The following is a 15,964-nucleotide window of genomic DNA, read 5'->3' on the forward strand; positions in this document are numbered from 1 at the left end:
AAAAACTATTATTGTTTTTTTAATTATGTTTCTTTCTATTAAAACTGAAACTCTGCAGACTTATGTGTAGTGTAAATTTTTCTGTCAGAGTAAATGTTTAGACATTTTTGTGTTTTTTGTTGCTTGCAATTCAGAAGATGTAGGAATTTAATTGGAAGGCATGTAACTGTTGCAGAAAGGCAGCCACTGTGGCCAGAAACGGTGATTACAGGATAATGGCACATTAGAGTTCCTTTATTTTTACGACTATTCTGATGAGTCAGTTGTTTTAAGGGCATTTATCATGTTTGTCTGAAATATGCTAAAATGTTCTGTAACAATAGCACAAATAGAGAAAAGTCATCAAGCCATAAAATGTACTGATTAATGTCAGTTGCACTTTCTCAGATTTGTCCCTATAAACTACTGGTCATACCAGACCAAGGAAGTTTGTGGTAGCATAACCCTCTGAGTGTTTTGTAATTCAACAAGGGTGCATTATATTGTTTATAACTTCAGCTTTATATTCATAAGACAAGGATTGTGTCTTTGCATCTTACAAAACACTTTAAGCTTCCTTTTACAGTCAACAATTGATTTAAAGTGTTCGCGTGTACCACGAAAAGTTATTTTGTTTCTCTACTGTGGAAATGAAATGTCTCTTTGTTTCAATGGTTACTAAACATCCCAAAGTTTTGAGAAGTGAAACTATTTCCTGAGCGAGCGCAGGAAATAACCTCATTTCTATTAATACTAGACTTCACTTTTAAGCATGACATAAGAGATGAGTTTGAATGCTTGGATAGAAAATGTTGGAATGAAACTCTCACCATCAGGAAACTCTTCTGCACGGGGATGTGCATCAGTTACTGTAACCGCGAAGGTTTGAGGCAGTTCCAGACTCTCCTTAATTTCACAAGCTAAATTTCCAAGAGGCCATTTTCCACAGAATCATCTCAGCACTCAGAGGACCGTGTGTGTGTGTGTTTCAACAGGAACAAGGCAGCCTATTACGAGTGCCAATCTGGGGGCTGTAACCAATGAGGATGGAAATGAGATAAGCTACTCGCTGATCCGCCCACCTCGTTTGGGAAGACTCATCCTGGCCAATGACAGGAACCAGTATGAGGAAATTACCCGCTTCTCACAAACACAGGTAATTACTTTTTCTGTGTGTGCTGTGAGTGTGTGTTTCTGGGATATATTTCTTTAGGGAGTAATTTCTAACTAATTACCTTTCCTACCTTCTTAAAATTAATGTTCTACATTAAACTTTAATGATGAATCTTTTTTTAGTAACAGTAAAAAGTAAAATACACTCAATCAAGAAATATTTTTCAAAAAAGCTTGTGAGTAAAAATCAAAGGAAAAAGCATCTTTTGATGGAATTTTCCACTAATACTGAGTTGCGTTGAGGTGGAATTCAACTATTATTCATTTTCTTCTTTCCAAATAAATCCTCTCACACGCCTATTAATAGAAGGTTTGTGTTACTAAGCAGTCACAGCTGTTAAAGGCACTCCAGTTGTCTGCTGCATAGACCATCAGACAGACATATAAGAAGACATAATGACTCTTTAAAGCATATAAATGCAGATAATCCTCCTTTTAACACAAACTGCTGCTGCAGAACTCTCCACTCTTTCAGAAGTCATTCAAATGCAGTTGCAGCTCTCTCCTTTCATCTGAATACTCATAAAGCCTGCTCAGAATGTCACTGTTATTACATATATTTTACTTAGAATTTACTTTTATTTATATTATATTATAGTTTTATTATAATGAATTGCACTTTCTTGTATATAGGCTTTTCCTTTAATTGTCCGCAGACTGCCCTGATTCGTTTCATCTCAGATTAATGCAGACTTCAGTACCTATGGGTATGGGTATAAAGTATTATTGTTATGTTATGTTATGTTATGTTATGTTATGTTATGTTATGTTATGTTATGTTATGTTGTCATGGCCATGCAAGACGTGCAGTTACTACAGCACTAGTCAAACCTTTGTAAGACAAAAACGTAATCTCTTAGATATACAATTACAATGCAAACAAAGAACTTCACAAGTCGAGTTTTTTTCTTATCATACCAGATGTAGCCCTTAAATCATCAGAAATTGAACAACAAACGTGAAGTGGACTTTTCCATCCCACTTAAATAACGTAACAAACAAGGTATTTCCCTTTTGTGAGACATTAAATCTGCCTCTTTCTATTACTTAAGAAATTTATTTAAACATATTGCAACAGTGCACACAGAGGTATTTGTAAAAGGTATAATATAAAACACAAAATATAAAATTTCTGCAACTTAAATTTGTACCAAACATCAGTAGATCATCTATAACCACTGTCCATTTTTACAGTTTATGAAGCTTTAACATGTTCCTCCTCTTCACCAGCAGGGGGCCTCATTGAATATGCCATGGTGCCATGTGAGGCTAAGGCTCACCATTAGCAGGAGCATTCATGCTAATATGAGGATTTATGTCTCTGTCAAAGCCACTGTATATAACGGACAAGGGTGGAGAGAAATTTAATGTACACAAGGGGCACAGGCAAACAATTTTTTGATTTGAGGGACATTATTACAGCATTTTTTACTGTTACTACACAATTGGCAGTAAGATGATATTCAGATGATATTTTAAGCTTTTAATGGGTTTGGTGTAAGATTAAGGGGTACATAGCCTGACCATGTTGTGCCACCTGAGGTCCAGTCTGCCATGCATGGTGGCAGTGTGTTTTCACTCTCGTCTCCGTCTTATTCAAGACTGTTTCTTCATTCCTTTTCCTGACATCTGACATCTGCTTGGATGAGCATGAGAACAAATTCTTTCCCTGCAAACTGCTCTGTTTAGAGTGTGACAGTAAATCTAACACTACGTTGAGCTGAAAACAGGATTTGAGTTATTCAGCGGTGTGTGTTTGTGCATGCATGCATGAACATACTCTTCCTTGTGTGTGTAAGAGATAGCGAGATAGAGAGAAGGGTTGAGTTTAGGACACAGTGACCTCAGAGAGCGAACACAGGCCGTCACATTCCAGTTCTCAAACCCAGATCCCAGTCCAGCTGAGCCAAACCACTGCTGCGGCCATTTCAGCTCCCATTTTACTTTGGTGCACACAAGTCAGAGTTAAGAGAGCAATAAGACATTTTAGCAAACTACAATGTTTGTTTGTTTTTTCAGCAAAATCACTCAAGCAGAAACTGAGTCTGTGACTGCAAATGAGGTGTCTGAAATCAAGCTCATATTGACAAGACAATGAAGGATAAAATCCTATTGTTGGCAGTATTATAGATTTTTATCCAGAATACTCATTTTATGTGTCCTTTTTGGTGTTTCAACATCAATACTTAAACTACATAACAAACTTGCAAATTGTGATATTATATCACAATATACTTCCTCTATAACATCCTCTGATTTTGTTTCCTCTGATACGCAGCTGGAGTCAGGAGCAGTCTTCTACGAGCACCAGATACCTGATGATCCTTTTTGGGTGGCGAGGGACTCCATAGAGCTCAGTCTGTCATCCCAACCAGCCCCAGATGTCCGTCACATCCTTCCCATCACCGTCTCTTACTATGCAGCTCACAGCAACATCTCCACACAGATGTGGGAGAACAAAGGTAAGTGACGGAGGCACAAAATATTTTCATATGAATGAATGAAATGTGTTTTAAAATCAAATGAGAATCTAAATAAATGACCACTCCATTACTAATTTAACACAACCATAGTTATTGTATATATATTTCCACAGATGTTGAGATGCCTGTAAAGTCCCAATAGGGGGCTTGTGGTTGTTTATTTTAATTGACACTGTTGTGTATTTATAAATGTATTTAATCTTCATTCATTTGTGTAGACAGGCTGGGCATACATGCTATTTTACTGCAACACCCTGTTAAAGGTGTAATATGTAAGAAGCGGCCACCTGTCGAAGGTCCCTCAAAACACATAGGGGCAACGTATCAGCAGGGTAACTGCTAATCGTTGCCAACTGTAGTTAGCCGTGAGGGTAGCCGTGCAACTGGTTTCTGTCTGTTGCAACTTTACGTTTCTTTAGGTTGAATTTTCTATTTTTCTTTTGTCACAGTGCTGTGCTCATGCTCTGCTTAGGTTGAGGCACAAAAACCATTTGGTTAGGTTTAGGAAAACATAATGCTTTGGCTTAAAATACCTATTTGGGTCACCATGATCATGGATGGAGTCTGACTCTGATGGTCCACGAGTGTTCCTAAAAAAACACCTGCTTTTGACTCAACAACACGCCTGGAAATATCCCCAGGTGCCCTTCACTGCCTATCAACTGGTGTGACTCGAACTACGTTTTGCAGCCTTGTTGGCTGTAATAAAATACCCTTATTCATGAATGATAGAAGGTCACTATTGAACTGGGTCACTATTGAATCTGATCTTAAGATATCTGCAAATCAGTCTATGATAAAAAAATGTCCATTCTTGTCAAATTCACATTCTAATTGTGAGTGTTTTATGCTGGGAATTTTCGTTTTAGTTTAAGAATATCTTTTTGTGTACCATATAGTGTAATATTTCATTGCCTGAATAGTCTCATGCCATAAAGGGATTTATCACCCCTGCTTCTTTTGCTGCCAAACTAACAAGCCCCCTGCTCCATCTGTCTCTCCTAATGTGCCAATAGCCTTAATGTACTGTGCTGCCTCATTAACTTCCAACAGGAGACAGCCAAAACTGGATAAAAAGTATTTTTGAAAACTGAATTTGATGACATTTAAAATATTCTGTTTGTTTTTATTGTTTCCACTCAGGTCTGGACATTGTGCAGGGCCAGGGGAAAGTCATTGATGAGTCCATTCTTGATGCCTCCAACCTTCTGGCTAGCCTACCTGAAGCTCAGCGAGGTGATACAGATGTGATTTTTGAGATTAAGCGTTTCCCTGACCATGGCCGTATCACCCTGAATGGTCAGGACCTGCCACGTAATGCCCCATTCTTCATGCAGAAAGATCTAACTCAAAGAAAGCTGGAGTATCTCCATGATGACTCAGGGGCTTCCTTTGATAGCTTCTCTTTTAGGGCCCGTTTGAAGTCTGACGATCGTGGTGTGGCTTCACCTGCTGAAGCTGTGGTTCTGGAAGAGATCTTTAACATCTCAGTCAAACGGCGGGGCTCTGACCCCCCTGAACTAGTCACTATTGACATGCTTTTGGAGGTTCTTCAAGGCTCAATGACCATCTTGACCCAGAAGCATCTTAACACTCAAGATGAAGACAGTCCGCCAGATGAGGTGCACTTCAAAGTGACCAAAGCCCCTCGCAACGGTCGACTGGTTGACTCACTCACAATGGACCCCATTTCTGAGTTCACACAAGAGATGGTCAATCGAGGGCAGGTGGGCTTCTACAGCGACGGCAGTCTTGCCGGTGGCTTTGTGGAATTCATCGTGTCAGATGGAGGACACCAAACAGAACCGCACACACTCCACATTGGGGTCTTAGCTCGTACCCTGCTACTTGACAAAGCCCCTGAGATCAAGGTGAAGCAAGGCGATGATGAGACCCTGGTGACTGAGGAGATGTTGAGGGCCACTACTGGAGGCCCTGTTGAGGAGGACATCCTTTACAAGATTACAAGTGTTCCTAAATATGCAGCTGTCATGGTCGACCGACAGCCAACATCCGCCTTCACCCAGAAGCAGATCAAAGAAGGCAGAGTCAGTGTCCGCTTTGTCAAGTCCACTTCACCTCGAGACAGTGTCTCATTTGTAGCCCGCAGCCGGGCAGCTAATGTCTCCTCTGTCCTCAACATCACAGTCCAACCTCTGGCCAACATTGCTCAGGATCCTCTCTTACCCCAAGGTGCTCTTGTGCAACTGGACAGGAAGCTTCTGGATTCAACTCCTCTGGCAAATAAGACCAGAACTTCCCCAACATTCACTGTCATCCAACAGCCACAAGGGGCTCGCTTTGTGAGGTCTGGAAGTCCTGGTGCAGGAAAGCCAGTGGACGTATTCAGCCAGAAGGACCTGGATGAGGGCCGTGTAGCTATGGAAATTCTAGATAGTTCTGGATCACGAGGTGGTGTCACTCAGGATGAGGCCCGCTTCCTTCTCAAAGCCCATGGGGTGCCTCCTGCAGAATGTGTGCTTTCCTTCCAGACGGGTCCCTACAATGCCTCTGGGGTCTACCCCGCAACTCTGTTGAGGACTCCGTCAAAGGACAGTAATGACCTCCCTGTTGTGGGTGGGATCCCTCGCGCCACTCCAGCTAGCCCTCGCTGGAGGGGCAAAGATGTCCCCACTACAACATCTTCTGGGACACCACAGATTTCCCGACCTGGCAACATCTGGTCTATTCTCATCCCAATCCTAGTAATCCTCCTCCTCTTGTTGCTGGCAGCCATTTTGGCCTACTACCTGATCCGTAAAAACAAGACAGGCAAGCACAATGTCCAGACAGCAGCAATCAAGCCCAAGAATGGAGAGGTGGCCGGCACCGAAACTTTTCGCAAAACTGACCCAGCCAATAACATCCCCATGTCCAACATGGACTCCAAAGATGCAGATCCGGAGTTGTTGCAGCACTGTCGGACAACGAACCCGGCCCTGAAAAAGAACCAATACTGGGTCTGAGACACTTGGAGATTGGGACACAGAGGGAGGTGGATCCTCAAGTGTTTGGAAGCTTCCTCAAATCATTCCTCTCAGTATTATTGACCTCTTGCCACACCAGTTTAAAAGAAAATTATTTTTTGACACCATTGGTTATGTACTTATCTCATTATAACTGTGGACAAATTCTCAGGCAATGAAACACTGAATACATATTGGCAAAGATAGAGGCAGTTTCTGATCTAAGGAGGCTCATGCCATGTCTATTTATTTTAGTTTTATCATTCCTCTTTGTCGAAGGGCACAAATGAAGACATAAACATGCCATGTGTTTGCAAAAAGTATTTTTGGGTGTGCTCTGTCATTGTACTCCATATGATATCATAGGCCATTATTATTCATTTGAGTGGATAGGTAATTTAAAGTCTTTGTGATAGTTTAATTTTAGTTTTTGGTTCATCAGGAAAGTTGATAAGCCTTGTACATAGATGCTGAGGTAAATATATGCTGTATCATCGAGAAGATGAAAAACTGCCTCTTTGTTTTTTCTCTTTATTATGTTCTTAAGGTACCGCTGTATTATGTTTCTCAGGGCTAAATTCAGTTTAAAGGAATAGTACAACATTTTAGAAACTAAGCTAATTCCCTCTGACTAAGAGTTTGATAAGAAAATTGATACCACTCTCATATCTGACTGTTAAATATCAAACTATGGCTAGGAAACATTAGCTTAGCTAAACATAATGACTAAGGGGAGTCGGATAGGCTTGATCCTGTCCAATGGCAACAAATAATCACTTACCGGCACCTGGAAAAGCTCACAAATTTATATGTTATGTCTCTTTTGTGAAATCCAACCACAGTGAAAAAACAACATGTTGTGGTTTAACAGAGGCATGCATGCCGACTACTTCTTGGCCAGATGCAGTGACTTCCTGATTCTGTCTAACTAAAACAGGCAAGCTGTTTCCTCTGCCCCCAATTTCTATGCTATGTTAAGCTAACGTTCTCTTGGCTAGGGCTTCATATTGAACAGACCCATATGAGAGTGCTTTTGATCCCTTCATGTAACTCTCTGTAAGATAGCGAATAAGCTCGGTTCCCTAAATGTCAAACTATTACTTTAATGTCATCACACAATAACATTGTGTCATTTTAGCATTTTGACTTTTGTGTGGAGAGAAGATGGTTTAATAGCCTACTCAAAACAGTTTTAAAAAATACTTGTTGCTGCAACAGGTTTGATTGAATTTAGCTCACTAGAGTCAGGTCATATTATTTCTGCATGCTTCTAAAGTGCTTGTAAATATTCACTGGACTGGCACAGCACTGACCGCACAGTTTGCAGACCACAGGCAGGACGTTATTTCAGTAGTGTTGGACTTTAACACATCCGTATTGGCTGACAGGCAGGGATGAAGTCATCACAAACTGGGATATTTCCAGTTTCCAAGTCTGCAATTAAGAATTCATAAAAAAATCTGGTAGGTGCTAGGGAGGGGAAAAGTAAATAAAATGCTCCAGTGGTTAGGTTGCATGGATTGAAAATGAAGACATCGACAGAGTTTGTTTTTAAGTTTTTAAAGCTATTTTTGATTTTAAGCATTCCTTATGTAAGCTGAATATACGGATTGTTTTCGGACTGTCTAGACTTGTTTGTATGTTAAAGCTAGAGCGTTACTGTAAATCTGTAAATCAGACTTGTCTTTGCCCTCTTTAGACATCTGACCTGTGCTGGTTATCTGGCTGTTGAATGTTGAGTAAGTAAAGTGAAGTTGAAAGTGTTCAATGAAAGAGTCAGAAAACTTTTTTGATCCACTAAAGAACAGAAAGACTCAAACATTTATTTTTCTCAAAACTGTTCGACTATTTGCTGTACATTTCTTTTCTCATACTGTATATCGATGACTCCTTATTCTTCATTAGTCATATACTGAATATACAATAACTTCTTTTCAGTATTCATCTTCTATTGATCTAATATTTTTGTAGTGTTTTAAGAGCAGGAAATGTAAGTAGAGATTTTACAGATAGCACAGAGCTCAGGAAGTGATGTGTTTCGGGAGACTATGTATTTCCAGTGACATTATCTCTCCCACATAGATGAAATAAAGATTACTGGTTCCCTCTTCAGGCTATCACATCCACATCTTAACAGTTTTATGTGTAAATATTCTGTTTTTGAGTAAGATTTTTGGCCTTGATTAACGTCTCGAAATATATATATATACAGTATATATCATGTGTTGCGTCAAAGGTATATGTACATGTAACCACATTTAATTAGACTGATCAACTGCAAAGTATGCCTTTGTGTGTGTGTGTGTGTGTGTGTGTGTGTGTGTGTGTGTGTGTGTGTGTGTGTGTGTGTGTGTGTGTGTGTGTGTGTGTGTTTCTCTGTGTGAGTGTGTTTGTGCAGGTGCCCATCACTCCACTCTGTCACTCATCTGAGTGACCGAGTTTCATCACCATCCCCCATTTTTCATTATTTATTATTTCTGTCTCTCCCCATACATCAATTCATACATACGAGTCATGTGCTTTGTCAGAGATTAAACTGTAATGTGCCTATAAAAGTAATGGTAATACAAAGCAATGTTTAGATTCTGGAACAATGTCTATTGCTGCAGTATGCGTCTGAGCTTGTTCTCGGCACTAATAGAAATAAAATTGTTCAAGCAACAAAACCTGTGTTAATTGTTTTATCAGTGACATTGTTGATCTGCTGTTGTTGACTTTGGCCAATTAAGAAATGATTAATTATTGTCTTGAGGACTGGATTACTGTAAGGTAACTCTCGCCTAGGTAGCAGAGCAGCAAACTTCCTCTCAGCTGGGTCAAAATGCAGGAGTTCATTGCCTAACACAGAAAAAGTGCAGGGAGAACATTTCTCCAGTGTTGGTCTGTCGTTGCAGCGAAGTTTGAAATTAAATATGGAGTTTTAGTTGTTGCTGTCCTACCTAAAACAGTGGCTTCAAGTATTTTTTAATTACATGTACATTTTCCATCTTATTCTGTTAAGTTCAATGTAAAGGGTCAAATTTAATGTAGTTTAAAGTTTAAAGTTTTTCTATCATGTTGAGTTAATGTGTATAATTTGAATAACTAGATTTGTGATCTATTAATGCATTTGAAAAATATTAACTTTATGTGTAATACTAGAATAACAAACACATTACGTTTGTGTTCCCCTTATATGTAAAAATTGAAAACACACATAAGGTTTATGTATAAGTCTACATTAGTTTCATTTAATCAGTGTAAGTTATTTAATTTATTCACATTGACTCAACATGGTAGAAAAAGGGTTGTGACACTTTACATTTGTATAATAATATTAATCACTGTTTTAGGCAATTTTTTTTTAGCTTATAACTTATGCTGATGTTTTTGCCCTTTTGTTTTATGTTATTTCTGTTATAATTCTTGTTGTTGAACTTATGTCTTTCTGTTTTATATTTTTATGCTATAATGCCCTTATTTACTTTTTTTTAAGGTCCACATAAAGAAAACTTTCCTTTAATTTTAACCTGAAAATTGTAACAATTTGTACTGCTTCAGTACTTGCTGTCCATGTTGGAATTACTGTAATATTATTTATAGTTTTAAGTGGCAGCTTGTGTATCCTGGCCAAGTTGTTTGTGATCAGTTTTGGCATGTTATCTTTAACACACAATTGTGTTACCTTTCAGCACAACATGACACTGTGCATGTGGTTGAATTAACTGTTATGTATTAGTATTTATTTTTTATTTGTTTTCCTGTTACATGTATAGGGTTGCAACGGTATGAGATGTTTACAGTACGATAACCTTCTCAGAAAATATCACCGATCGCAGTATTTCACAGTTACAGTGACCCCTAAAGGAGTGAAAACAGAAGGGTTATAACACTTTGCTATGATTTCACAAAATATAATGTCCTGACAGAAATTAAACTTGATATAAACTTAAATATATATAGATATTTTTAAAAGCACATATGGTAAAATTCAATTGCAAATATACAGGGTATCTGATAACCGTCAGTTTTCATTTCACGTTATACCTTCAAGCTGGTATTATGTACATGTATGTTGTGTTAAAATGTAATGCAAATGGATACGTAAACCAAAATCGTGAATATGGAAATGCAAATAGTCAAATTGTAAATGTATTTACTAGTTTTAATTTACCAGGCAAAAGCATTAAAACACTTTTATTTACAGTGATGGGCAAAGAGGGGAAATTAGAAACAAGAGACTGTTCCTTTAATTAAAGATATCTTCAAGAATACAGTTTCCAAGAAAAAGACACAACATTGTCTATTTTTGGTTATTAATAATAAAGTAAGCTCCTCATTTCTCCCAGGGAAACATCCTTCTCTCAATCTTTTGTTGTCTGCTTTTAAATAGATGTTTTAAGTGTGTTTGACCACCAGGTGGCGTTCAGGTGCAAACCAGCACTTGAATAGACCAGAAAAGTTTTTGCAGCCATTCGTCAGCATTTACAAGGTTCTCTCCATCCGTCATTCTTTCCAACGAATGCCCTTTACTTTCAGTGTTTCTCTCAACTTTTTACATTTTCCTGCTCTCCTGTCGTCTCCCGGTGCCGCTGGCTTGCTGCCAGTCTGTCTCAGCTCAGCCTGCAGGTTTCATAAGCTGCTTGGCACAGCTGTTCCTCCACATGTGTCTGCTTATGTCACTGTGATGCTGTGGATGTCAAGTCTCAAGTTGAAGGACGACAATAAGGATAGTGTACGTCACAGTTGCTGACGCTAAACCTGATTCAAAATGTGACCAAATAAATGAAATATTCCAAAGACTACAAATAAAACTCATTCACAATAATGCTGATTGTCTCATTTCTGACTGCAGGAGAATTATTTTGTTGTCATGCCTTTATAAGCGTGTATAAGGAGGAGTCTTAAACAACTTGGAGACAGACTTCATGTTCTGACGTTGAAGGATTGTTTGTGGAGATCTAAATGTAAGCTTCACTACCAAAAATGCAAACTCTGTAGAGACACAGAAGACATAATTTCCTTCTCCTGATACTAACTTGACACCACTCTGTCCTCTCCCACAGACATGCTTGGATGTTTCCTTGTAACCACAGGCCTTTCGCTGGACCGCCGGTTTCTGCTTCAGATTCTTGTTTTGGAATCGAAATGTGTTACTTAATGCAGGACACCCCTTTTATAAGCATTTGGCCTGTTAAGAAAGAATGAGCCGCTGATTGGCGGATTTATTCCAACATTAGTTTGACTCCTCCTTTCTCCCAAAAGACCAGAAGGAATGAAAACACACAAAGCAGGGAGGAGGAAGCATTTCTGAGATACCATGAAGATAATTGCTTGAACTCTTAAACTGTGATTGTTTTGTTTTGTATTAAACTGCTTTGAAAGTTGAAGATACAGAGCCAACAAAGATTGCCAGAATCACAAAATATGTCAGTGTGTTTGCTCAAAAGATACCAAATCTGACAGATGTTTGACCTCATCTGTCATAAACTTATTTTACAAGCAAAGCATCAGGCAATTAAGTCTGCATTATTTCCAGCCTCAGAACATCAGTTTGCTTGTTAACCTTCAATATCAGTCTGAGCTGCGTTGTGTTGACATTGGCTTCAGCTCTTAAAGACAGGCTCAGAGTCAGCCTCAGTGGAGGAGACGTGCCTGTTTGTTTTGGACTTAACTCTGCTACATTATCTACAGACTCCATCAGCTCTCGACATGCAGTAAGTGGCATGCAAAGGGACAAGCCTCCAAAGGTAGATGTGTTTCGGTTCATGCTGTTCCCAACTTCCCCTCACATCTCTCATGTCGGTGCAGAAGTCACGGCCTGAAAATAAAACCACCTCTGATTGGTGCTGTCGGACTGAATCCTCCGCTGTGTCAACTTCTCTCTAATTGATGTGGCGCTCCGCAAGTTCCTGTTTGTTCTTATTTTGGCAACATGGCTGGTATTAAGCTGTGGAGTTGTTGCACTGCAGTTCTCAGGGATCGCATGTCAATCAAACAGCGTGGGCAGTGCTGTGATGTCTTATTATTTGGATTTTCAGCTAATGGGTTGCTGTGGGTTGCATTCATTTATTTATTCCAATAAAAGCGCTGTCTCTGCTATAAAACAAGTCACTTTGGCAAGCAGAGCTGCAAAAGTAAAAGCTTTCATGGCACTCAGTGACTGCTGACATCAACTTGCACTGGGTGACCTGATTATACAGCTTTTAACCTGCATTTCAATGTCAACTGATGTTGCTTATTCCATGAGAAAACCTGTTTAGCCAGAAGTTTGGACTCTCTTCTGTGTTATACTGTACATCCATACATACATAGGGGGCAGCCTATCACCAGAGTAACAGACAACTGCTGCTCTTTGCTAGCTATCCTTGACTGTAGCTAGGTACAGTTAGCTCATGGCTCAGTTCGCCATGGAGCCACTGGCCCTAGAGTTTGTCTAGACCGGGACTTCGGATCCCAGAGGGAGTCTGATACAAGGTCCCAGATCACATCAGTGTGTAAGAGCCGGAATATTTTCTCATCTTACAAAATGAATTGAGGAAAGACAAACCAAGACTTTGTTATTGAGTTTGAATTTATGTCTAGTTTGAATGAAGCGTGTTGATGATGAGTTAACAAGGCAGGTAAGCTCATCTTAGTTCAGTTATAGAGAGAAACTTGAATTCAGAAGGTGTACGGATGTGTTTTTCTGTTTAGTGAGGAGAATGGAAGCAGGAGTATTTCATTTCTTGACATTTTGTGAGTTTATTTTGGTCATTTCTTATGCTGACATTTGGCATACGTCTGCTAGCTGAAAATACGGGGGCTCTTGCCTCTTGCTGTTACAAAGTGGTATTACGAGACAGGACAGGCCGGGGCTAACTGGTTAGCGTGCTAACTTCAGCAACACTTCTCAGCAAACTTAACTTTTTTAAATTAAAATTCAGGCCGTTAAATACCGTTAAATACCTCATATGTGCAGGCCTACCATCACTGTTGACATTATGGGCAAAAAAAACTTTTTCGGTATCCATCAAAATGTGTGTTGTGAGCAAAGAACAATAAGTTAGAGGAGTAAAATGTTTGATGTAACAAACAGGTGGAGATACCATATTAAAAACAGGTTAATCCATTAACTAGAGTTTTGTTTTGTTGTTGTTGTTTAAGATTTTTTGTGCCTGTTCTGTAAAACTACCCTCTGACATTCATACTAACCACATGTAACACATGCAGCTGTCAGAGAAGGTTGGAGGTGGGTCCCCGGGGCCATATGTTGGGGTCAGGAGAGCAGTGTAATGTGTTGGGCCGGGGCCAGAGTGAGAGTCAAACACAGCCCTGCTGCTGCTGCAGTCGCTCCTGGAGAAAGAAAGGCCTTTCAGTCAGAAGGACACACACAGACAGCTGCATGAGGGATGCATGATTGAGGTTTTTGTTGTTTTGTGAACACCCTGTTGCCCGCTGTACTGCAGTGCATCTGGGTGTGTTTTTTGGGCTTTTCCTTGTAAATGTTCAGTTCACAGGAAAGACAGCCTTGGCCTTCTTTTGCATCACTGAGATTAGGCGTTGTTGTTTTGCAGAGCGCGTCGCAGCCAAGAGAACCAGCAATTACATTACATTCCAAAAATGTGTTTGTAAACTCATAGATAAAATAAAGATTTTAATGAGCTATATAAAATCCTAGAAACAACTCAAGACGAAACAAGTGCTGAAAATCTTGTTTTTTTGCCGATGTCCTCCAGGGTGTGTCACTACAAGGTGACATCATCGTTAGGTACGTAGGTGCAGCAGAGCACACATCTGCCAACAGCCTGCTACAACCATCTGTGCTGCTGGGTGTGGTCACATCTACCTCTATCTATCTCTTTTTACATTTTGGACTAGATGCTTTGTAAAAAAAATTTAATTAATTTAAGCATTTGAAGTTGTTGTGTCCCTCCTATTATTCAAGGCCCGTGAGCCAGTCATGACAGAACATACAAAGAGTGGACAGCAGAGAAGTGATATATGCCATTTGAGTTTCGCTGGAAGTTTTGGCGAAAACTTGAATAAATGTTGGCAAATCTCTTGGTTAGGGTTAGGAAAAGATCATGCTTTGGCTTAAAATACCTGTTTTGGTCACCACAAGCATGGCTGGAGATGTCCCAACTTCCTGTCAAAAGTATTGGGGTGTTTGTTGCCACATGGCTGGAAATTGTCCCAAGGAGGTGCAATATGTAAGAAGTGGACACCTGTTGAACTCTGTTGAAGAGTAGCTAACTGCTGCTAACCATATTCTGTTTATAACTGTAGCCACTGTTTAGCTCAATTAGCCATGCAGCTAGACGAAGAGTTGGCATTTACACCGCTAGCACAGGACCTTGTCCGCTGAGAGAAAAAGGTTTTCAGACCAGGGGCTAGCTGGTTAGCATGCTAATTTCTGTAGACAATCCACCACACAATACATAGAAGTCTTTGACATAATGCCAAAACTGTTATTTTTCACATTCTGTTGACGTCTTACTGTCTTGAGCTGCAATCACCGGCTCGGCAGCCTTCTTGCTTTCCACATTTTGATATGACAGTCAGTTCATAAACATGTAATGTGAACGTTATATGACACGTTTTGCAGAAACATCATTATGGTACATAGGGCGATGACATGTACAAATGTGAACATATCAAACGTTGACTAACAAACATTTATCCTTGCGACTGGGCTGAGGATTTAGAGGCCTTACATATTTCTTAATTGCCACAGCTGCTCTTTGTCTGCTTCGTCAAAAAACAAAATCCACTTACAGCACACACAGTTCACTTACAGCCAAAACTCTTACTTACTTACTCTTAGATTTTGAGGTTGAGTATCATTTTAAAAGTCGGTGTGGGACTGGAATATGTCACGCCCGACGCCAGATGCAGCTGCACCCTGTTGAGTATTTCAGGAAGTAGGATTAGCAGTGATCTAGTTAATTATCCTGACGACTGACTAATTCCGATTAATCATGCATGTTGCTTGATAAATGCCTTGTAGCAGTATTGATGTCTCACCCTTCAGAGTTTCTTCCAAGTCACTTTCAGTCACATCATTTTACAGTCTTTGCAAATAGCCCTCTGATTGTGTGTTACCTGCAGACAAATCTCTGGAAGGAATGTCAACTTTTCACAGTGTTAAATAACACATAAAGAATAGAAAGAGATAACACAAAAAATATATAAGAAAGCTAATGAGACACCGTAAAGGCTTTAGGTTGTGTTGTGTTATTACTGTGAAAACCCTGGATACTGTAGCTTGAATGCCTCCCTGAACCATTAACGACATCTCCATCTACATTCCACTCACAGCAGGCAACTTATACCATGTAATTACATTATACATTAACTCTTTGTAGGATGGCTCCTACACACCAAACCCTACCATCAAGGAAA

At 39.6% G+C, this 15,964-nt stretch overlaps 1 protein-coding gene across 1 annotated transcript in view; it reads left to right on the forward strand.

Moving 5' to 3' along the window:
* cspg4 (chondroitin sulfate proteoglycan 4) overlaps positions 1-6,601 on the forward strand; it is a 73,234-nt gene extending 66,633 nt beyond the window's left edge. Inside the window, exons 9-11 of the mRNA XM_073471845.1 lie at positions 975-1,135; positions 3,431-3,614; positions 4,779-6,601. Of these exons, the coding sequence (XP_073327946.1) occupies positions 975-1,135; positions 3,431-3,614; positions 4,779-6,601 (2,168 nt within the window). The remainder of the gene's footprint in view (positions 1-974; positions 1,136-3,430; positions 3,615-4,778) is intronic.
* Positions 6,602-15,964: the final 9,363 nt, after the last annotated feature.

The sequence above is a fragment of the Pagrus major genome, chromosome 8, assembly GCF_040436345.1.
Source record: "Pagrus major chromosome 8, Pma_NU_1.0".
Lineage (NCBI taxonomy): Eukaryota > Metazoa > Chordata > Actinopteri > Spariformes > Sparidae > Pagrus > Pagrus major.